General features: G+C 38.3%; 13 protein-coding genes and 1 long non-coding RNA gene across 15 annotated transcripts; 6 read left to right on the top strand and 8 right to left on the bottom strand.

Moving 5' to 3' along the window:
• Positions 1-767: 767 nt before the first annotated feature.
• On the top strand, positions 768-7,040 carry LOC105273223 (uncharacterized). The gene is given in 5 exon segments (XM_011315528.1): positions 768-1,227; positions 1,653-1,711; positions 1,873-2,277; positions 4,756-5,103; positions 6,522-7,040. Coding segments are annotated over 5 exon segments (1,692 nt in total). The 5' UTR covers positions 768-784; the 3' UTR covers positions 6,959-7,040.
• LOC105271754 (histone H1B) lies at positions 1,537-2,568 on the bottom strand. The gene has a single exon (XM_011313480.1). It carries the CDS (start codon positions 2,519-2,521, stop codon positions 1,856-1,858), a length of 666 nt encoding a protein of 221 aa, XP_011311782.1. The 5' UTR covers positions 2,522-2,568; the 3' UTR covers positions 1,537-1,855.
• Positions 4,068-4,516, bottom strand: LOC105271760 (histone H2A). Its single transcript, XM_011313495.1, has one exon. The coding sequence runs from the start codon at positions 4,465-4,467 to the stop codon at positions 4,090-4,092; it is 378 nt and encodes a 125-aa protein (XP_011311797.1). The 5' UTR covers positions 4,468-4,516; the 3' UTR covers positions 4,068-4,089.
• LOC105271766 (histone H2B-like) lies at positions 4,713-5,145 on the top strand. Its single transcript, XM_011313508.1, has one exon. It carries the CDS (start codon positions 4,743-4,745, stop codon positions 5,112-5,114), a length of 372 nt encoding a protein of 123 aa, XP_011311810.1. The 5' UTR covers positions 4,713-4,742; the 3' UTR covers positions 5,115-5,145.
• Positions 5,935-6,321, bottom strand: LOC105271774 (histone H4). Its single transcript, XM_011313520.1, has one exon. The coding sequence runs from the start codon at positions 6,283-6,285 to the stop codon at positions 5,974-5,976; it is 312 nt and encodes a 103-aa protein (XP_011311822.1). The 5' UTR covers positions 6,286-6,321; the 3' UTR covers positions 5,935-5,973.
• Positions 7,041-7,325: 285 nt separating the features above from the next.
• LOC105271746 (histone H2B) lies at positions 7,326-8,271 on the bottom strand. Its single transcript, XM_011313472.1, has one exon. The coding sequence runs from the start codon at positions 8,242-8,244 to the stop codon at positions 7,873-7,875; it is 372 nt and encodes a 123-aa protein (XP_011311774.1). The 5' UTR covers positions 8,245-8,271; the 3' UTR covers positions 7,326-7,872.
• Positions 8,272-8,472: 201 nt separating this feature from the next.
• LOC105271738 (histone H2A) lies at positions 8,473-8,906 on the top strand. Its single transcript, XM_011313463.1, has one exon. The coding sequence runs from the start codon at positions 8,504-8,506 to the stop codon at positions 8,879-8,881; it is 378 nt and encodes a 125-aa protein (XP_011311765.1). The 5' UTR covers positions 8,473-8,503; the 3' UTR covers positions 8,882-8,906.
• Positions 8,907-9,057: 151 nt separating this feature from the next.
• LOC105271733 (uncharacterized) lies at positions 9,058-9,493 on the bottom strand. The gene is made up of 3 exons (XR_892674.1): positions 9,430-9,493; positions 9,267-9,356; positions 9,058-9,188 (listed from the first exon to the last, which is right to left on the bottom strand). It is a non-coding gene; the product is annotated as an uncharacterized lncRNA (long non-coding RNA).
• A 1,477-nt stretch (positions 9,494-10,970) lies between these two features.
• On the bottom strand, positions 10,971-11,747 carry LOC105271721 (histone H1). The gene has a single exon (XM_011313447.1). The coding sequence runs from the start codon at positions 11,686-11,688 to the stop codon at positions 11,029-11,031; it is 660 nt and encodes a 219-aa protein (XP_011311749.1). The 5' UTR covers positions 11,689-11,747; the 3' UTR covers positions 10,971-11,028.
• Positions 11,748-13,042: 1,295 nt separating this feature from the next.
• On the bottom strand, positions 13,043-18,072 carry LOC105273221 (histone H3-like centromeric protein HTR12). Its single transcript, XM_011315527.1, has 3 exons — positions 17,645-18,072; positions 13,882-13,975; positions 13,043-13,552 (listed from the first exon to the last, which is right to left on the bottom strand). Exons 1-3 carry the CDS (start codon positions 18,047-18,049, stop codon positions 13,116-13,118), a joined length of 936 nt encoding a protein of 311 aa, XP_011313829.1. The 5' UTR covers positions 18,050-18,072; the 3' UTR covers positions 13,043-13,115.
• LOC105271692 (histone H4) lies at positions 13,755-14,129 on the top strand. The gene has a single exon (XM_011313412.1). The coding sequence runs from the start codon at positions 13,790-13,792 to the stop codon at positions 14,099-14,101; it is 312 nt and encodes a 103-aa protein (XP_011311714.1). The 5' UTR covers positions 13,755-13,789; the 3' UTR covers positions 14,102-14,129.
• On the top strand, positions 15,356-17,421 carry LOC105271700 (odorant receptor 46a, isoform A). 2 transcript variants are annotated; one of them, XM_011313424.1, is made up of 5 exons: positions 15,356-15,884; positions 16,155-16,553; positions 16,680-16,872; positions 16,941-17,096; positions 17,236-17,421. In XM_011313424.1, exons 1-5 carry the CDS (start codon positions 15,523-15,525, stop codon positions 17,296-17,298), a joined length of 1,173 nt encoding a protein of 390 aa, XP_011311726.1. In that variant the 5' UTR covers positions 15,356-15,522; the 3' UTR covers positions 17,299-17,421. The 2 variants fall into 2 exon arrangements, with proteins under 2 accessions (XP_011311726.1, XP_011311721.1); XM_011313419.1 differs by having other exon boundaries at positions 16,680-16,884.
• A 204-nt stretch (positions 18,073-18,276) lies between the features above and the next one.
• LOC105271714 (histone H4) lies at positions 18,277-18,659 on the top strand. Its single transcript, XM_011313435.1, has one exon. The coding sequence runs from the start codon at positions 18,314-18,316 to the stop codon at positions 18,623-18,625; it is 312 nt and encodes a 103-aa protein (XP_011311737.1). The 5' UTR covers positions 18,277-18,313; the 3' UTR covers positions 18,626-18,659.
• A 741-nt stretch (positions 18,660-19,400) lies between these two features.
• LOC105271685 (histone H2B-like) lies at positions 19,401-19,819 on the bottom strand. Its single transcript, XM_011313399.1, has one exon. It carries the CDS (start codon positions 19,788-19,790, stop codon positions 19,419-19,421), a length of 372 nt encoding a protein of 123 aa, XP_011311701.1. The 5' UTR covers positions 19,791-19,819; the 3' UTR covers positions 19,401-19,418.
• Between the last annotated feature and the right edge of the window lie 113 nt (positions 19,820-19,932).

Here is a 19,932-nt window from a genome sequence, read left to right as displayed (position 1 = left end):
CTTATAAAATATTTTTGGCGGAGAATTCACAAATTGATGAATTAAGAGATTTTATAATTTCTGGTATTAATTAGAAATTGTTTGTAACAATGTAATCATTTATTATAAATTAAGTCTCAACTCGCTGCGAATTACTTGACAACAATTCTATTAATAAGTTAATACTGTTTTGTTTTAAAATGTGACTGCAGCTTAGAAGCTCATCTAATATTTTGCACGGCATTGCTCATCATAAGAATAACGCGAATCTGTTAATTCTCCACTAAATATTTCGGTTTGTTTAAATGATAAACTGAAAATTGGGAAACATATTGTCTCAATTTTCAATTGATAAAGGATGGGATAAGGTCATACCCTGGATATATATGTAGGAACGTAACAGGAGAAAATCTTCTGCACAGTAGCAAACATGATGGGTTCAGTCGCTGGTAACAGTTTTAAAAAAACTTTGGGAGGATTACAACTTCTTTCTTCATAAATTCCAATTCTCGTTCAGAAATTCTCGTCCATTCAAATTTGCAGTTGAATAATATACAGCAGCTCCATGTGATGTCTACAAGATCTCGTACGGTTTTGACCGTGGGCTCCTGCGGGCGTCATCTATATACCCTGCGCGACGCGCGCTCTCCCACCACCGCGCAGCCGGCCAATGGGAAACGAGCACTTTGAATCCCTTACTTTTTTTTAGGGACCAATCACAGCCCTGCACGGTGTTATATATACGGGTGCCTCAGACAAATTTTTATTACATTCTCCGGAATCTCTGAAGAATACCTTTGACGCAATGGCCCGTACCAAGCAGACAGCTCGTAAATCGACTGGAGGAAAAGCTCCGAGAAAGCAGCTGGCTACCAAGGCCGCTCGTAAGAGTGCGCCAGCAACTGGAGGAGTTAAGAAGCCACATCGCTACAGGCCAGGAACAGTGGCTCTTCGTGAAATTCGTCGTTACCAGAAGAGTACTGAACTTCTCATCCGTAAATTGCCATTCCAACGGCTTGTTCGTGAGATCGCCCAGGACTTCAAAACCGATTTGAGATTCCAGAGCTCAGCTGTGATGGCTCTTCAGGAAGCTAGCGAGGCTTACCTCGTTGGTCTTTTCGAGGACACCAACCTCTGCGCTATTCATGCCAAGAGAGTCACCATCATGCCCAAGGACATTCAGCTGGCTCGTCGTATTCGTGGAGAGAGAGCTTAAGTTGGCTTGAATTCTGAAATTACAAATAATCGGCCCTTTTCAGGGCCACAAATTAAATTCAACGTATGAAATTTCTAATTGCTAAAAATGATTGATTTTATATTATTTTGATAAATTCGGATTTGAACAGTTTAATAATGAAATGAAATTCCACTTAAATAAATTCTTATTTATATTTTCATTTTATAGACAATTTTTACTCAAAGATATCTTTTAGAAAAATGTCGGTGTTATGCTTAATCAATCTGAATTTACCGATTCTAGTAACCATGTAAGTCTAAATAAATTCTATTTAATTTCTGAGATAAATTTTAGTAAATTTAACAACCCCACCGATTGGAATTAGATCATAATTTACTAAATTTACTCTAATATTCTTGCTGAAAATATCATTACCGTTCATGTAATATTCCGTTACCTTTTCAAAACGTTCATTCGAGTAATAATTTCTTAATAGTTTTTGCAAGTCTACAATGTACGATCTTAGTAGTTTTTACAACTCTACATCGCCACGAAGTTTCCGATACTCAATAAAATATAATTAACGCAGTAGACAAGTGATTATATAATCGCAATTAAGAATTTCAACGTTTGAAAAAATTATTGGCCCTGAAAAGGGCCGTTTGGTTATGATGATTGAATTGAATTGGCATATTCAATTCATTTTTTTGCTGCAGCCGATTTCTTCGCTGGAACTTTGGTCTTCGGTGCAACTTTTTTGGGCTTAGGTGCCTTAGGCTTAGCTGTTGGTGCCTTTGTAGCTTTCTTCGCTTTAGGGCTTTTGGGTTTAGCGGCTTTTGGTTTGGCAGTCTTCTTCTCAGCAACTGGTTTCTTCACTGCAGCTTTTTTCGGTGAAGCTATTTTTTTTGCTTTTGGTTTGGTTGCCTCGATTTTCTTGACGGATTTCTTAACAGCAGCCTTCTTAGGTGATCCCTCCTTCTTGAGAGCCTTGGGTTTAGGTTTTGGTTTCGAAGAATCTGCCTTTTTCACAGCAAGCTTGAAAGATCCAGCTGCACCCTTTCCTTTGGTCTGCACCAAAGTTCCAGCCGCAACTGCTGATTTCAAGTACTTCTTGATGAAGAGTGCGTGTTTCTCGGTGTCAAGCTTGTAGGTTCCAGCCATGTACTTCTTAATAGCCTGGAGAGACGATCCATTCCGTTCAGCCAGAGTTTTAATAGCCGTATTAACCATGTCAGCTGTACTGGGATGACTTGCTTTGGCCTTCGGATTTTTAGCCTTGGCTGCCTTCTTCGCTGGTTCTGCCTTCGCTGGTACGGACGATCCACTCGCCGAAGCGGCAATCGGTGATGCAGAGGTGTCAGTCATCTTCGATAACTAGATTCGAAAGATTAATTCTTCAAAATTGTTGACTCGTCGGCTGAATTGGGTTTGCGTTCCGAATGGTGGGTGCAGCATATTGGGTAGAGAGCACGGACCGTGGAGAAAGGCTCGGCCGCCACGAAGTCGCGGGATGGCGTCACAAGCCAGCAAACCGCATCTTTTTTCCGAACATTTTAATTTTTTAAAAATCTCTCATACCTGGTAAAAAAAATTTTAATATATTGGGAGATTCGCGAATGTATGAGGAGGTTGTAGAATTTTTAATTGCGGTGATAGCGTGAAATATCGAGATGTAATCAAGAATAATGTGAACTGCGCACTTTTACATGATCTGTCGGTGCTTTGTTTAAACACTCATTTATTCAAATATAAACATTTTTTTTGGTTATTTTGTTGTTTAACGATTAGTACGGAGTCTATTCTATCCGAAAAGAATCATGTGTTTATCGTGAACACTTGGATATTATGAATTTTTAGGTGATAAATGTCGGAACTTTGAGCAGATCAAGACAGGCGGATTCACCAAGAGATTTGTACAATTCATAAGATAAAAACACTCTTGTGAAAAATGGAATTTTTATTAATGATCCAGAAATTTAATTTTCATTTAATAGTGAGTTCTGTACTGATATTAATTTGAGCGTCAGTTGAATTCGACTCTGTAGAGCCGAGGTTTGTGGAAGAATCACTTGAATTTGTGATCCAGTTTGTTGGTTTGATTTTTTAAATTATCAATGTTATAATTGTCAAGTTGCATATTTGGTTCCGACGGAATTACTGACAAGAAAAAGGTTTAGTTTCAAAACCGATAAATTGAAAAAAACGTCAATATTAAAAATTTTAAAAAGTTTACATGGAATAAGTATCACATAGCTTCTGCAGTGAATGGAGAGTACGTTGTCAATGACTCAATCAACATTAACTAAAAATGGTCATCCGCTGCGTTTAATTTGTTAAAAGTTATTCAAATAATTATGAATAGCATTAGACTAAAGTTTTTCTATTCATTCAGTGATATACGAACGTTTCACAGAATTCATTTCTCCGTTGAACTCTATTTATCAAAAAAATAATACGTCCTAAGTAATACATCGGCGATTTTATAAATTTAGTTAAGAAATAATATTAGTATTGTGTATAAATCTATATTGCTTTGAGTAGGTGAGAACATTATTTCAGTATATTTATTCTGAAGTGAGTTATCGCATCACGAAAGGAAAATTCAATTTAATTTCAGCATGAAGTGAGTGTCCTGTACCAATTTAACTTGACAAACTTTAACAATGTTTTTCAGGTTTGTGGAAATGAAACTTTGAAGTAATTTCTTTGCTGCAGCAGAAAAATAGATTCACGTGTTTCGTAGATTTTGCGTCATATTTCGTAAAACTAACAGCTAACAAAAGTTTTTTTCAGTAATTGAAACGTCATTATTTTCATTATCTAAAAAGAAAAATAAAAAGGAATATTTTTGGGATTTGGCAAATAGAAAGTTCCTTCGAAAAAATATTTGGTGGCCCTGAAAAGGGCCGATTTTTTGTAATGAAGAAGGCAATTTAAGAACTGCTCTTCTCAGTTTTCTTGGGCAGAAGAACAGCTTGGATGTTGGGGAGAACACCACCTTGAGCGATGGTGACTCCTGACAATAGTTTGTTTAACTCCTCGTCGTTACGGATTGCCAATTGAAGATGTCTAGGGATGATTCTGGTTTTCTTGTTGTCACGAGCTGCATTGCCTGCCAACTCAAGGACCTCAGCAGCCAAGTACTCCATGACTGCTGCCAGGTAAACTGGAGCTCCAGCACCAACTCGTTCTGCGTAATTTCCTTTGCGTAGCAGACGATGAATACGGCCCACTGGGAATTGAAGACCAGCTCTCGTTGAACGAGTCTTGGACTTTCCCTTGACTTTGCCACCTTTGCCGCGACCAGACATTGTTAGTGGATGATAGTTTAAAGCTCAGCGAAGTACGTCTCTCGATGAGAGCGCAATGTGTAATGGTGTTAAAAATTGTATTCGCCCCTATTATATAGCCTTAGACGTAGGCATCGCCGAGCCAATGCGCGCGCACTGTCCGGGTAATTCAACCGTAAACGCAGCTGATTGGTTCGGCGCTACTGTCTCCAACTCAGTTATAATAGAGAGGCGATGTGCGGCAGCTTAACATTTGACTTCTGCGCTCCAGTCAGTGAAGACTATCATCCAACGACATGCCACCCAAAGCCAGCGGCAAAGCTGTGAAGAAGGCTGGTAAAGCCCAGAAGAATATTACCAAGTCCGACAAGAAGAAGAAGCGTAAGAGGAAGGAGAGCTACGCTATCTATATCTACAAAGTTTTGAAACAAGTTCATCCCGACACCGGAGTGTCGAGCAAAGCCATGAGCATCATGAATTCGTTCGTAAACGACATCTTTGAACGTATTGCTGCTGAAGCATCTAGATTGGCTCACTACAACAAGCGTTCCACCATCACATCTCGGGAAATTCAGACAGCTGTTCGTCTTCTTCTCCCCGGAGAGTTGGCTAAACACGCTGTGTCTGAAGGCACCAAGGCAGTTACTAAATATACCAGTTCTAAATAAATCTGAACATTTTCAAATAATCGGCCCTTTTCAGGGCCACAAAATTTTTACAACGTGGTTATTTCAATGAAGCACTGCTTTCATAATTACTAGAAAATTATTCATTTTTGTAATAAAAAATAATAGATGACTCGCGAATTAGTAAGCGATCCTTTCTATAATGAAACGGATAAACATCGAGATGTATTAATTAATACGCTGAGAAAAAATTCTACCACAAATTAGTGTGTTATTCACCAACTCATGGGACCAAACCGCGGTCAACAAAAAATTCGAATGACCCACCCGAAAAATGCGGATGTGGCAATTTTTGAAGAACTTAAGCTACTTTTCCGTGAGACTCCCTTTAAAATTGGGGCGCCACATCCGAATTTTTCGTTGACCACGGTTCGTCCCGTGGTGAATAGGTGAATAGCACACTAATTTTTGAATGGACTCACACGAAATGATGACGTATTTTTCTCTCCGTGTATCTCGAGTCTGTTAAGCTTGTTTCTCATTGGTCCAGTCGTTTCAGACCGATGATTTGAATTCAGAACTTATTTAATTTTGAAATTTTCCATGAGTTCTTTGTTAATTTTCATTGACAACTTCATAGTCAGAAATATACTTCATTGTTAGAAATTACGGATTTCGGTTGAATAGAAATTTTAATTTAACGAATATTCAACAAAAAAAGAGAAATTGTCAAAGTCATTTTGGTTCTCGTTACAAAGTACTAACTGTATAAGTTATAATTCTATAAAGACAGTCATGGCGTATCAGTAATAAATAAATATAGCGTGTTTTCGATTCCAACATAATAAATATTTTGTGGCCCTGAAAAGGGCCGATTTTGTTATTTCGATGAACGAGCTGCTTAACCTCCAAATCCGTAAAGAGTGCGGCCTTGACGTTTCAAAGCATAAACGACATCCATGGCTGTTACTGTCTTCCTTTTGGCGTGTTCAGTATATGTGACTGCATCACGGATGACATTCTCAAGGAATACCTTGAGAACACCACGAGTTTCTTCGTAGATCAAACCAGAAATACGTTTCACACCACCTCGGCGAGCGAGACGACGGATAGCTGGTTTGGTGATTCCCTGGATGTTATCACGAAGAACTTTGCGATGGCGCTTGGCTCCTCCTTTTCCCAATCCTTTTCCTCCCTTTCCACGACCAGTCATTTTTTAAGTCTGAAGAACAAGTCTGCGCTAGACAAGATGAGAATATCTTATGATGTCCTTTTCGAAATTAATCATGCTTATATAGATGTTGCAGAACATGTTCCCCCACCACTGTTGAATCCACCAATTGGATGCGATCCGCTAAGTTACCCCCTCTTCTTTTTACCGACCAATCGCAGCCCTACACAATATTATATATACTAGGTTCATGACTTTAATTTCATCATTCTGCCCAGAACCTCTGAAGCAAATATTTGACGCAATGGCTCGTACCAAGCAGACTGCCCGAAAATCGACGGGAGGAAAGGCTCCGAGGAAGCAGTTGGCTACCAAGGCTGCCCGTAAGAGTGCGCCAGCAACTGGAGGAGTTAAGAAGCCACATCGTTACAGGCCAGGAACCGTAGCTCTTCGTGAGATTCGTCGTTACCAGAAGAGCACTGAGCTTCTCATCCGTAAACTGCCCTTCCAACGACTTGTTCGTGAGATCGCCCAGGACTTCAAGACCGACTTGAGATTCCAGAGCTCAGCTGTGATGGCTCTTCAGGAAGCCAGCGAGGCATACCTCGTTGGTCTTTTTGAAGATACCAACCTCTGCGCCATTCACGCCAAGAGAGTCACCATCATGCCTAAGGATATCCAATTGGCTCGTCGTATCAGAGGAGAGAGAGCTTAAGCCTTTCCAATTTTGACAATTATAAAATCGGCCCTTTTCAGGGCCACAAATATTTTCAAACGAATGAAATTCAATCGTACTTAGAGAGTATTACTAATTATTTTCAAAACTAATATGCATTTGATAAGCTAAATAAATTGATCGATTTTCTGTAGAAATTTAATTTCAGCATTCATTAATGTCTGCAAATTTTTCACTAATTGTGGAAATTGTTCAAATATCAAAACATTGACAGTATTGAATATTTTTTGTTGCAATGTGTGGTAAGTGTAAAATGCTGATGAAAGTGTTTCCAAAAAATCAAATGTAAACCAAGTTATAGATGGAATACAATTTTATTATTATATTTAGATTTGAAGATGTTCCATACACATATATAGCAAAAATTTACTTTTTTAAATTTTTTGGTAAATTATCAATGGACTTGATGTGCAAAAATATAACGCTTTTTCGTTTTTCCACTAGTTAATGGCGCAGTTCTGTGATAGTGTTATCATTTCCATGCATTTTTGAGTTGATTCTTTTCAAATGTTTATTATTAAATTCAAAATTAAATATTAAATTTTACGTCACTTCCATAGTAAGTTTTTAGAAACCTAAAAAAATGGAAATCTTGACTATATATGGATGTAGAATTGTTACGAATGAAAAGACCAAGGCGGCGTGTTGAATCTAAATAGCGTTAAATATGTCGGCATATTTGCTAACAATTTGCACTAGTATATTTGTCAAACATCATGCGCTTCTTCGATACGATATTGTAATAACATCGTAAATATTTGTTCTTTGAACAAATTATCTTAATCAATATTAATAAAGTAAATTATTATGAAGAAAAATTGCCAAAATATAAGTGCCACGTTAAAAATATTTGATGGCCCTGAAAAGGGCCGATTATTCAAAATTGCTCCAGTTTACTTAGAGCTGGTGTATTTGGTCACTGCCTTGGTTCCTTCAGATACAGCGTGCTTAGCTAACTCTCCTGGAAGAAGTAGACGAACAGCTGTCTGAATTTCCCGAGAAGTAATAGTTGATCTCTTGTTGTAGTGAGCCAATCTTGATGCTTCAGCGGCAATTCGTTCGAAAATGTCATTAACGAATGAGTTCATGATGCTCATGGCCTTGCTCGAAACTCCAGTGTCCGGATGAACTTGTTTCAAGACCTTGTAGATATAGATAGCGTAGCTCTCCTTCCTCTTACGCTTCTTCTTCTTATCGGTCTTGGTAATATTCTTCTGGGCTTTACCAGCCTTCTTCACAGCTTTACCGCTGGCCTTGGGTGGCATTTTCGTCAAATGGTAGTCTTCACGAACTGGGGAACAGAAGTGAAATGTGAGGTGCGTTACAGAGCCACCTTTTTTAATATCGTTGGCATTTGTAGCACCGAGCCAATCAGATAGGACTCTTGCGCACACGTCTTACTGCGCATTTTCGATTGGTTCGGCGCTGGGAACGCGCAAGCCTATATATACCCGATTTTCTGAGTTTCCATTCATTCCACATTTATTCCTCGCTGAGTTCACATCAACTTAAAACTTCTACAACATGTCTGGACGTGGCAAAGGTGGCAAAGTTAAGGGAAAGTCCAAGACTCGTTCGACGAGGGCTGGTCTTCAATTCCCAGTGGGCCGTATTCATCGTCTACTGCGCAAAGGAAATTACGCAGAACGAGTTGGTGCTGGAGCTCCAGTTTACCTGGCAGCAGTCATGGAGTACTTGGCTGCTGAGGTCCTTGAGTTGGCAGGAAATGCAGCTCGTGACAACAAGAAAACCAGAATCATCCCTAGACATCTTCAATTGGCCATTCGTAACGACGAAGAGCTGAATAAATTGTTGTCTGGAGTCACCATCGCTCAGGGTGGCGTTCTTCCTAACATTCAAGCTGTTCTACTCCCCAAAAAAACCGAGAAGAGCAGCTCTTAAATTTAAGACACCATCAATAACAAAATCGGCCCTTTTTAGGGCCACCAAATTTTTTTGAAACGTTGGTTATTCTATTTGCTTTATTATTTAAAACAAATTTTAACATTGTGCTTATTTTAAATGGCTTCAACTTATTCACAAATTCCATCTACAGAATAAGATTTCATAATATTGGCATTACCGTGCATTGGTTTACAAAATTTTTTTCTTAGTTATTACCATTTATACTGAGGAAACATTTCATTAATTATTCTTCCTCTACTAATTCGTGTAAAACTATCTGGTACACTATTATAGCGTTGCCGATCTAAAAGAAAAAATGTCATGAAAAACAATTAGCCAATTGATTGCCTCATTCAATAAGCAAGGCAATATTGTACATTACCGACATCATTAGAGAAGTGTCCAAAGAAAAAAATCCAAAGGCCGTGAATCGGATATTCTCAGAGAGCAATTCTATCGCATAATTCCTAAGCTGCAGCCAATATATTCCATAGTATTGCATCAATTAATCATCACTCAAATTCATAATTATATCACTAACTCACCGATTTTCTTTGTCTTTCTTTCAACAAGTGCCTAGACAGAATTTGTGAAATCACTTTTTTTGTTCTGTTCACCTAGAAATAATAGAAAAATTATTGTTTCATTATCTTAAGTTTGTCCAAAAACCTCAGTGGAATTATTTATAATCTAAATTTGCTATAACATTAATTTGTTTTTATTCCCCTGAGGCTTTATAATCCATCTTACAAACTTCTTGAGTAACTCCTTCGATGGTTAAACACAACACCAATATAGGAAATGTAGTGAGTAGAAATTCGTTGAGTGCTACGACGAAAGAAAAGCCAAGCCTTTCTTCCTGAATAACTATATAAGGAATTATAAAAGTTTGAATGTTGTTCATTAGCGATAAAAAAGACCAAAGGACGGCGGCTAAAATTGCTGGAGAAAAAAATGATTCAATCGACAAGAACACCTTAACGAGAATTCTCCGAGTTTGTAAAATTTTATCGACACTCTGTAGAATATAGGAGTCATTCGATGAAAACTTAATCAAAGCCACTCCCACGTTGAGTAGATTTTCATTCAAGTAATTCATTTCATTTTTTAGGAAAGTTAATATAGTAGCGTACTGAATGAACAAAGAACTGCAAATTAGATCACTCATTATATATAGTAACGCTCGTATTAGCGATTCATTTCTGACTGTAGAAATGATATAAGCGATGTGGATAATGAGTACACCGATAATTTTTAATACTATTTCAATTTCCTCTTGTCGATAAATAATTGTTGTGTTAAAATTCGGATTGGATTTCGACACTTGATTTATCAGAATTTTTAACTGAGATTTTTTCAAATCCAGTTCATTCCAAAATCCAACTATTGCGAATAGATTTTTGCGATTGCAGTAGAAAACAATTACTACTGTTGACGCCAAAAGATTACACACCACAATTAGAAAAGTAGTAACAATTTCTTGATGTTTCGAGTTAACCGAGGACAAAATAGTAAAGTTGACGATCACTAAAAAAATGGCTAGGATGATGTCATAAGCAGATCTTCTGCGAGATGAAGATATTTCTATACCATATGAATTTATTCCGGGAATGTGGAGAATGTTTAATGCACAAGGAGCGAGACCGTACACTGACAAGATGACTTCGAAGATTTTTAGAATAATTCGAGTGATATTCCAAGTATCTTTGGAACAAATAAATTTTGACGTCGTCATTTGATTGTATTGAGAGTACAGTTTAACTTGCTTCTGGTGTCCATTCGCAGTTACTGCGGGATAGTATAGAAACCACAGAAAAAAGAATACGGCGTAAATTCATCATTGATTGCGTGGTAAAAAATTGTTGACGTCCGTTGCATAATTTATTTGTTTATGATCTATAAATATAGACCGAGTGAAATTTACACGGAAAAACTTCGCATGTTATCATTTTTTCTCGGTACCTAATTCATGCGAGAATGGACAGAAATGTTTAAACAAAAATAGATTATTCTGAATTATTCTGAAGTTTTTTTAAATTTTGGTAAAGCGAGAAGGATTGTCTACGTTTTAAAAAATTGTTGGCCCTGAAAAGGGCCGATTATGGTATATCAGTGATGAACTTTCATAGAAATGAATAAGGAATTCACTTTTGTGTAGCTGTTTTCTTCGCCGCTGGTTTTGATTTCGGAGCAACAGCCTTTTTTGGTTTAGGAGCCTTAGGCTTGGCAGTAGGTACCTTAACAGCCTTTTTCGCTTTCGATGGGCTTTTAGGTTTGGCAACTTTCTCTGCCTTAGGTTTAACTGCTTTCTTCTCCCCAGCGGGCTTCTTTGTGACAGCTTTCTTCGGTGAAGCGGGCTTCGCCTTGGGTGCTGCTTTCTTCGTTGCAGGCTTCTTCACAGCCTTCTTTGGTGATCCCTCCGTGGAAACCTTAGGCTTTGGCTTAGCCTTGGCAGCAACAGACTTCTTCACAGCGAGCTTGAAAGATCCTGAAGCGCCTTTTCCTTTGGTCTGCACCAAAGTTTCAGAAGTAACTGCTGATTTCAAATATTTCTTGATGAATGGAGCGTGCTTCTCGGCGTCAATCTTGTAGTTAGCAGTCAAATACTTTTTGATTGCCTGAAGAGATGATCCATTGCGCTCAGCCAACTCCTTGATAGCGGAGTTCACCATCTCTGCGGTGCTGGGATGACTTGGTTTAGGCTTAGGATTAGAACTCTTGGCCTTAGGTGCTTTCTTAACAGCTGTTTTAGCTGGAACAGCTTGAGCTGGTACAGGTGCAGGTGATGTAGAAACGTCAGCCATCTTGTCGAATTGTTAGTTAAAAGCGAAGAAGTCTCGAGTCTCGAGATGTTACTGCTTCACAGTTGTTCTTTCGAATGAATTGAGAAACTACCACTGGGCCTTTAAGGGCGGAGCGCGGACCGTGGAGAGAGGCGTACGCATGGGATCGCCAGAAATGTTCTGTCTTCCACAGTTTTGCTTCCGTTATTTTTACGTATTTGTTGTTATTCCTAATGAAATTATTATATTTTTTTGATTGAGAAATATTAATAAATGTTCAGTCATTCTGATAAAAGGCTTTTATCATGGATTATTCATAGGAATCGGCACGGAAATATGAAGTTTATCAGCCGTATGCTTCGCTGTGCGGGACTTCTTGTGTCTTTAAATATTTATAATTTAAACAATTATGCATATTTTTGTGTGAAAATTTATAGAGGTTGTAGTGTAAACTTGAACTGATACGAAATCAATGGCAGTTATTGAAATTATTGATGGGAGTCGCGGTATTTCGGGACTGAATAGTCAGGAACTGACTCAGACAAAAAAGTGAAGTTGAACATTAATAATGCAATTTCAAAATTATATACAAATCAATATTTGAATGATTGCTTATTTTTTGGGTCGAGGTGTTACAGGGATTATAGGTAGACCTGAATTTTACCTGGAATATTCATTATTCTTAAAAATAACAGTAAATAGGACTCGTAAAGTTATTCGATGTTATCGATTAAGTTTTGCTATACAGAAAACATATATATGTATATATATGGATATTTAAATCACTATTGCATGGGTATTTCTTTTGCAGATTATCACTAAATTGTTACTAATTTATTAATTATTAATTATTAGTAATCTACGAACGGAGGATTTGGTTTAGATGAGAATCGATTTAATATGAAAAATGTTTCATTTTACTAAATTTCCCAGTGATAAATACGTTTTTTTCAGGCAACAATTTCAGTGGAGTATTAGATAGAAATTTGAAATATTTAATTCTTCAAAAGTATTTATTTCGCCGGAATAATTATTCTGCAGTGAAACAAATGAATTGCAGACCTTGCATTTTCATTATCAATAATGAAATTGTTATAATCGTAGATGGAAAACCACGCTAGATACACGGCTCTAATTATTGCAAGGATTATTTTAGCAAAACAGGAAAAAATCAAGTTCATCCATAAAGAACGTTTAGGTGTAATCATTGTTGGTTTTCCAGATTCCAAGTCGTAAAAATAATGAGTCAATGTCCATAATAAAAAGTGGACAGTGAAAATTACAATAATCATTTTTATGGCTTAGAAATGTGGATTTATAGAATGTGTAAGAATTAACAAAATAAGAAGAGCTCAATTTGGTGAAATTGGAAATGTGAGTGATTACACGTTGTAAAAATTTATTGGCCCTGAAAAGGGCCGATTGAGTTGGGTGCAAAATTTCAATATTTAAGCTCTCTCTCCACGGATACGACGAGCCAGCTGGATGTCCTTGGGCATGATGGTGACTCTCTTGGCGTGAATAGCACAGAGATTGGTATCTTCGAAAAGACCAACGAGGTAAGCCTCACTGGCTTCCTGAAGAGCCATCACAGCTGAGCTCTGGAATCTCAAATCAGTCTTGAAGTCCTGGGCGATCTCCCGAACTAGCCGTTGGAATGGAAGTTTACGGATGAGAAGTTCAGTACTCTTCTGGTAACGACGAATTTCACGGAGAGCTACTGTTCCAGGCCTGTAGCGATGTGGCTTTTTGACTCCTCCAGTTGCTGGCGCACTCTTACGAGCGGCCTTGGTAGCCAATTGCTTTCTGGGAGCTTTTCCTCCAGTCGATTTACGAGCAGTTTGCTTGGTACGAGCCATTCTGTTTAATGGTTGCTTGAAAGGTCCTGAGCGAAATGATGAAAATATAATCTATAAACCTAGTATATATAATATTGTGCAGGGCTGCGATTGGTCGGTAAAAAGAAGAGGGGGTAACTTAGCGGATCGCATGCAATTGGTGGATTCAACAGTGGTGGGGGAACATGTTCTGCAACATCTATATAAGCATGATTACTTTCGAAAAAGGCATCACAAGCTTCTCTCATCTTGTCCAGCGTAGACTTGTTCTTCAAACTTAAAAAATGACTGGTCGTGGAAAGGGAGGAAAGGGATTGGGAAAAGGAGGAGCCAAGCGCCATCGTAAAGTTCTTCGTGATAACATCCAGGGAATCACCAAACCAGCCATCCGTCGTCTCGCTCGTCGAGGTGGTGTCAAACGTATTTCTGGTTTGATCTACGAAGAAACTCGTGGTGTTCTTAAGGTATTCCTTGAGAACGTCATCCGTGATGCAGTCACCTATACTGAACACGCCAAGAGGAAGACAGTAACAGCCATGGACGTTGTCTACGCTTTGAAACGTCAAGGCCGCACTCTCTACGGATTTGGAGGTTAAGTTCATCACTGAGTGGAATAAAAAAAAATCGGCCCTTTTCAGGGCCACCACATATTCACAACGTTGGAATTAAGAATTCGCTTACACAATTACAATTACAGTAGTATAAAATGAATGAATTCATAATAAAAAAAATTATTTCGTAGTTCTCACAGAAAACTGCGCCCATTCTCTCATCTGACCTTTTTCATAATGGAGTCTTGTACTCTCCCTCTTTCAACGAAATCTTTAACGATGTGCACTCCCCTACTGGTGCTAACGAACTTTACTTCCCTGACGGTATGCCGGAATTCTATCGATTGTGCCTACGATCAATTTTTCCAAAACTCACGTTTTTAACAAAGTCAAAATCACTTTTGCACGAAAAATTTAATTAAAAAAAATACATGTCTGGAATGAACTTATTCGAACCCATGTCCCAAATTATGATGATCACTAAACATTATTGAATCACGGTCCTTTCAATTATTTAACGTCTCTGAAATAATCACTGCAAAATCGTAATTATTTGTTTTGCTGCCTCTTCGTTGAATTTTCTTCCACTGACGACTTACATCCATCTAAACACAAATCGATACCGAGTAGATTTCAAAAATTGTCATGAACTCTCGTAGGAGAAGTCGTAAATTCATAACGACGTTTTCCGGAAAAAGAATCGAAAAATATCCAAGAAAATGTTTTCTTCGATTCTGCGAGAGAATACCCCTAATATAAAGCTATAGTATCGCCAGAAAATTGGAGCTATTACTTTGATGATAGACAGCGATTTGGTGTACATCAGCCTGACATAAGCTAGATAAAAAAAAATATTTCAGACAGTTTTTTCCTCCATTCCGCCAAGTCACATGCGTTTTTTATCTCCTCGCACCGACTTTCATTCATAGAAATTCACAACGTAGAAACAACTTAACTTTCTGTTAACGTCATTCTTCTCAGTGGTGGAAGAACAAGTTTGTGCAATTAAAAACCTGAATTCTCTTCAAGACAGTTCAGCCTTCTCGAAAATTTTTTGAAGACTGACGGTGTCTTATCTTTATGCACAGGCGATCGATAGAGTCGCACACCTCCACCTCTCCCCTCTAATCATCATCAATTTTGCAGACCTTGTATCGTACGTTAAGATAAAAGCAGGAAGAAAACCGAAAGATAAAAGAACCTCTTTCCTATCAATTGTCTATCTATCCAGACAAATTATAACGCGACGGCTTCCGCAGTGCAGCGATGAAACTCTTCTTTGATGAAAGACCTGGAAAAAACAAATTCTTGTGAACCAACAGATTGCGATAATATACGTTCACTAAAGATATTGCCTCCACTTCTCATTCCCATTTCTCATTACCACGTCAGCTGTTTTGGAGTGAACCCTTGAGTTCGTTGACAGTATAGTCGTTCCACCGAAGCGACTGCTTTGGATATTCGCAATGTCACTTTTTTCTCTCAGTATCTTCGTCTTTCGGATTTTGGGGCTTTGGTTTCCCGACGAGAATCCTTCAACCTGGAGAACCAAGTTATACCGAATTTTCAATATATTTACGGTTACGATGATGTGTACTTTCACGCTGACGCAATTTCTTGCTTTACCTTCGTGCATTCATGATGCTGAAGAATTAACGAATGCATCTTTTATGCTGTTGACGATGATTGCTGTGACAGGAAAGATGTGGAACATGACTCTCTACCGAAAAGAAATCAGCAGAATGGTTAAATTATTCGATCTTGAGCCTTTCAAGCCTCTGGATGATCATGAAGTGGCAATCAAACGAAAAGTTCGCCGGTCGATCAGGTAAGTTTAATTGTTAATTAATTAAAAATTGTGTAAATTCGGATTAATCAATGATTTTTTAGAGAAAGCCAATGAGTGCATATGAAACTCACCATTCATTCAAATACGTCACACAATCCGGTGGGAATTTTCATTAAATGGAATTAGTTTTCCTAATTTAATTCCAATTCCACAGATTCGGTATAATTCAATGAGAGAATTTACGCAATTTTCGATAAAAAAATTGTAATTGTACAAATACCGGAACCAATGAAAGTGAATTTATCGAAGGCTTTTTACTATCATGTACGGAACGCTGACAGAAGTTACGTGTTCAATGCTGACATTATCTTCATTTATTCGGGATATTCCTCGTCGTCAGCTGCTCTTCAAGTCTTGGTATCCCTTCGATCGTTCGACTTTAATTGGGTTTTGGATCGCCTACGTTCATCAGACTATTAGTCATTACATCGGTGCTAACGTCAACGTTGCCTTCGATACTTTTATCCCTGGCCTGATGATGGCTACCACAGCTCAGTTGGAGATTATTAAGTATCGGTTCATCACAATGCCAAAGACAATAGAGAACAAATGTTCTGAATCCGTTTGCGAAGTAAATGAAGATGAACTTATGAAGATTGAAACAAAATATTTGGCGGATTATACGAGGCATCATCTTAAAATTTTACGGTTGAGTATTCAATAAGAGAGCGAATAGTTAATTCTATGAGTAGGGATGGAAAAATTTATATCTACAGTTCTTGAATTCTTTCCTCTCAAAAATTTCTAATGCTCTTTCCTTATATTTTCGTTTAGATTTTCCAAAACAACTAATAACACATTCACCGGTTCTATTTTCTTGCAATATTGCGCGAGTTCTTTAGTACTCTGCGTTAGTGTCTTCAGCTTATCAACGTTGAAGCCCTTAAGTAAAGAGTTTAATTCTCTGGTGATGTACGTGGCTTGTATGTTGGTTCAAATATTCATATTTTGTGACGCCGCAAATGAGGTTACTATCAAGGTAAAGCAGTTCTTATCCATGGGTGATTAAAATTATGACGATCATCTATATTTCAGAGTGGCACCATTGCAGATGCTATTTATGAGATGGATTGGACTTCTTTATCAACCACCAGCAAAAAGAGTCTAGTGCTCATCATGGTTCGTACTTTGCGACCCATCATGTACAGCAGTGGCCATGTGGTCAGTTTGTCTCTGGTTTCATTCAGCAGCGTAAGTGATAATTAATCTTCCGGCATTCGATATCACTTTTTTAAATTGAAAGTTTTAAATATTTTATTAATGGGATTAAATACTATTCGTAAACGTGAAGGAACTGATATTAAATACTGACTTATTGATTCGATCATAGTTGCTGAAACTTTCATACTCGGTCTTCAACATCTTAAATCATTCGTCTCAAGGCAGTACTTGAATTTTTCACGACTGCAAGTCATCAATACGACATGATGTTCCTGGAAAATGGAGTTTTAAGGTTAAGCTTTCGATGTATTTGCTGTCTAAAGTACACTTGAATTTTCTGTTGTGAAAGAAGATACATCGAAATTGATACAATAAACTCTTTGTTGATTATTGAATGAATTTAATTTCTAATCATGCTCAATGAAATGCTCACGTCAATGTTTTGCTGAAATTTAAGGTAATGTTTAGCGTTGTATACTTATTTTATGGGTAGTTTGCAATATAGATGAATTCACGTTTAAAAAATTTGTTGGCCCTGAAAAGGGCCGTTTGTTTTAATTTATTGGAATAACTTAAGCTCTCTCGCCACGAATACGTCTAGCCAGTTGAATATCCTTGGGCATGATGGTAACTCTTTTAGCGTGGATAGCGCAGAGATTGGTGTCTTCGAAAAGACCAACGAGGTATGCCTCGCTAGCTTCCTGAAGAGCCATCACAGCTGAGCTTTGGAATCTCAGGTCAGTCTTGAAGTCCTGAGCGATTTCACGAACAAGTCGTTGGAATGGAAGTTTACGGATGAGAAGTTCGGTACTCTTCTGGTAACGACGAATTTCACGGAGAGCTACTGTTCCTGGCCTGTAGCGATGTGGTTTCTTAACTCCTCCAGTAGCTGGGGCACTTTTACGAGCGGCTTTGGTGGCCAACTGTTTTCTAGGAGCCTTGCCTCCAGTTGACTTACGGGCAGTCTGCTTGGTACGAGCCATTGCGTTAAATAATTGCTTCGGAGGTCCTGAGCGAAATGATGAAAATGTAAGTCCTGAACCCTAGTATATATAATATTGTGCAGGACTGCTATTGGTCGGTAAAAAGAAGAGGGAGGACTCCACGGGATTGCATCCGATTGGCGGGTTGAACGATGGTGGGGGAATATGTTCTGCAACATCTATATAAACATGATTAATTTCGAAAAAGGCATCACAAGCTTCTCTCATCTTATCCAGTGTAGACGTCTTCATCAGACTTAAAAAATGACTGGTCGTGGAAAGGGAGGAAAAGGATTGGGAAAAGGAGGAGCCAAGCGCCATCGTAAAGTTCTTCGTGATAACATCCAGGGAATCACCAAACCAGCCATCCGTCGTCTCGCTCGTCGAGGTGGTGTCAAACGTATTTCTGGTTTAATCTACGAAGAAACTCGTGGTGTTCTCAAGGTATTCCTTGAGAACGTTATCCGCGATGCAGTCACCTATACTGAACACGCCAAGAGGAAGACAGTAACAGCCATGGACGTTGTCTACGCTTTGAAACGTCAAGGTCGCACTCTTTACGGATTTGGAGGTTAAGAGTTTCATCAAAAAAAAAATCGGCCCTTTTTAGGGCCACAACATTTCTTAAAATGTAGAATACTGAAGTCGCTATTCGTAAATATCTAGTACTCTAGTAACTTTCGAGTCTAGTTAGCGGGTATTTAAATTTACACATCGTAGTGACTTAGAAATAAATTATTCGTAACAATATAGTTTCCGCGTTACAAAATAATTAGAAAATTCTCCCTTAGAACAATTGGTTTTTCTTACCAATTTTTTCTTTATACCAACAACGTATTGACATATTCTTCCTACCGCCACCGAATTGATATACAACGTATAATCAGTTCAAACAAAACTGCCAAGAAAATAGCCAGGGACTCTTTTCCTATCGAGCTAATTGGAGCTAGTTTACTTCACTGATAGACAAACTGTACAGAATAAAAATGCCTTGTTGTCAACCAACATGTTGGGATAATGGCCGTCGTCTGAAATATTGCACTCAGCCGGTTTTTTTGTTACCGGACCCAGCGCAGACTCTTGCACCCTGTCCTTTATTTTTTTCGGAAAAGAGTGAAAAGATATCATCGAAACATGGAAATGTTTATGAAACGAAGTTGTAATTTACTATTTGACGTAGAATACCGAATTTTTTCTTTAAAAAATGTTTGCTATTTTTGACGTTTCCACTTAATTTCTTTCCGGTAAACACTCATGATCGTAGCAATTTTCATTTCTAATAATTATTACAGCAAAGCTAAATTGATTTATCAACGTTGTAAAAATTTTGTGGCCCTGAAAAGGGCCGATTATTAAAAAATGTTCTAATTTATTTAGAACTGGTGTATTTAGTCACAGCTTTGGTTCCTTCAGATACAGCGTGTTTAGCTAATTCTCCGGGGAGAAGTAGACGAACAGCTGTTTGAATTTCCCGAGACGTGATGGTGGAGCGCTTGTTGTAGTGAGCCAATCTAGATGCTTCAGCAGCAATACGTTCAAAGATGTCGTTTACGAACGAATTCATGATGCTCATGGCTTTGCTTGACACTCCGGTGTCGGGATGAACTTGTTTCAAGACTTTGTAGATATAGATAGCGTAGCTCTCCTTCCTCTTACGCTTCTTCTTCTTGTCGGACTTGGTAATATTCTTCTGGGCTTTACCAGCCTTCTTTACAGCTTTGCCGCTGGCCTTGGGTGGCATTTTCGTCAAATCTTAAGTCTTCACGAACTGGAGAGCAGAAGTGAAATGTGAGGTGCGTTACAAAGCGACCTCTTTTAATACCGTTGGCGTTTGCAGCGCCGAGCCAATCAGATGAGACCCTTGCGCACACGGCCTACTGCGC

This window comes from Fopius arisanus, unplaced genomic scaffold, assembly GCF_000806365.1.
Source record: "Fopius arisanus strain USDA-PBARC FA_bdor unplaced genomic scaffold, ASM80636v1 scaffold00004, whole genome shotgun sequence".
NCBI lineage: Eukaryota > Metazoa > Arthropoda > Insecta > Hymenoptera > Braconidae > Fopius > Fopius arisanus.
The sequence above is the reverse complement of the archived record's forward strand: the minus strand, read 5'-3'. Positions and strand labels throughout refer to the sequence as shown.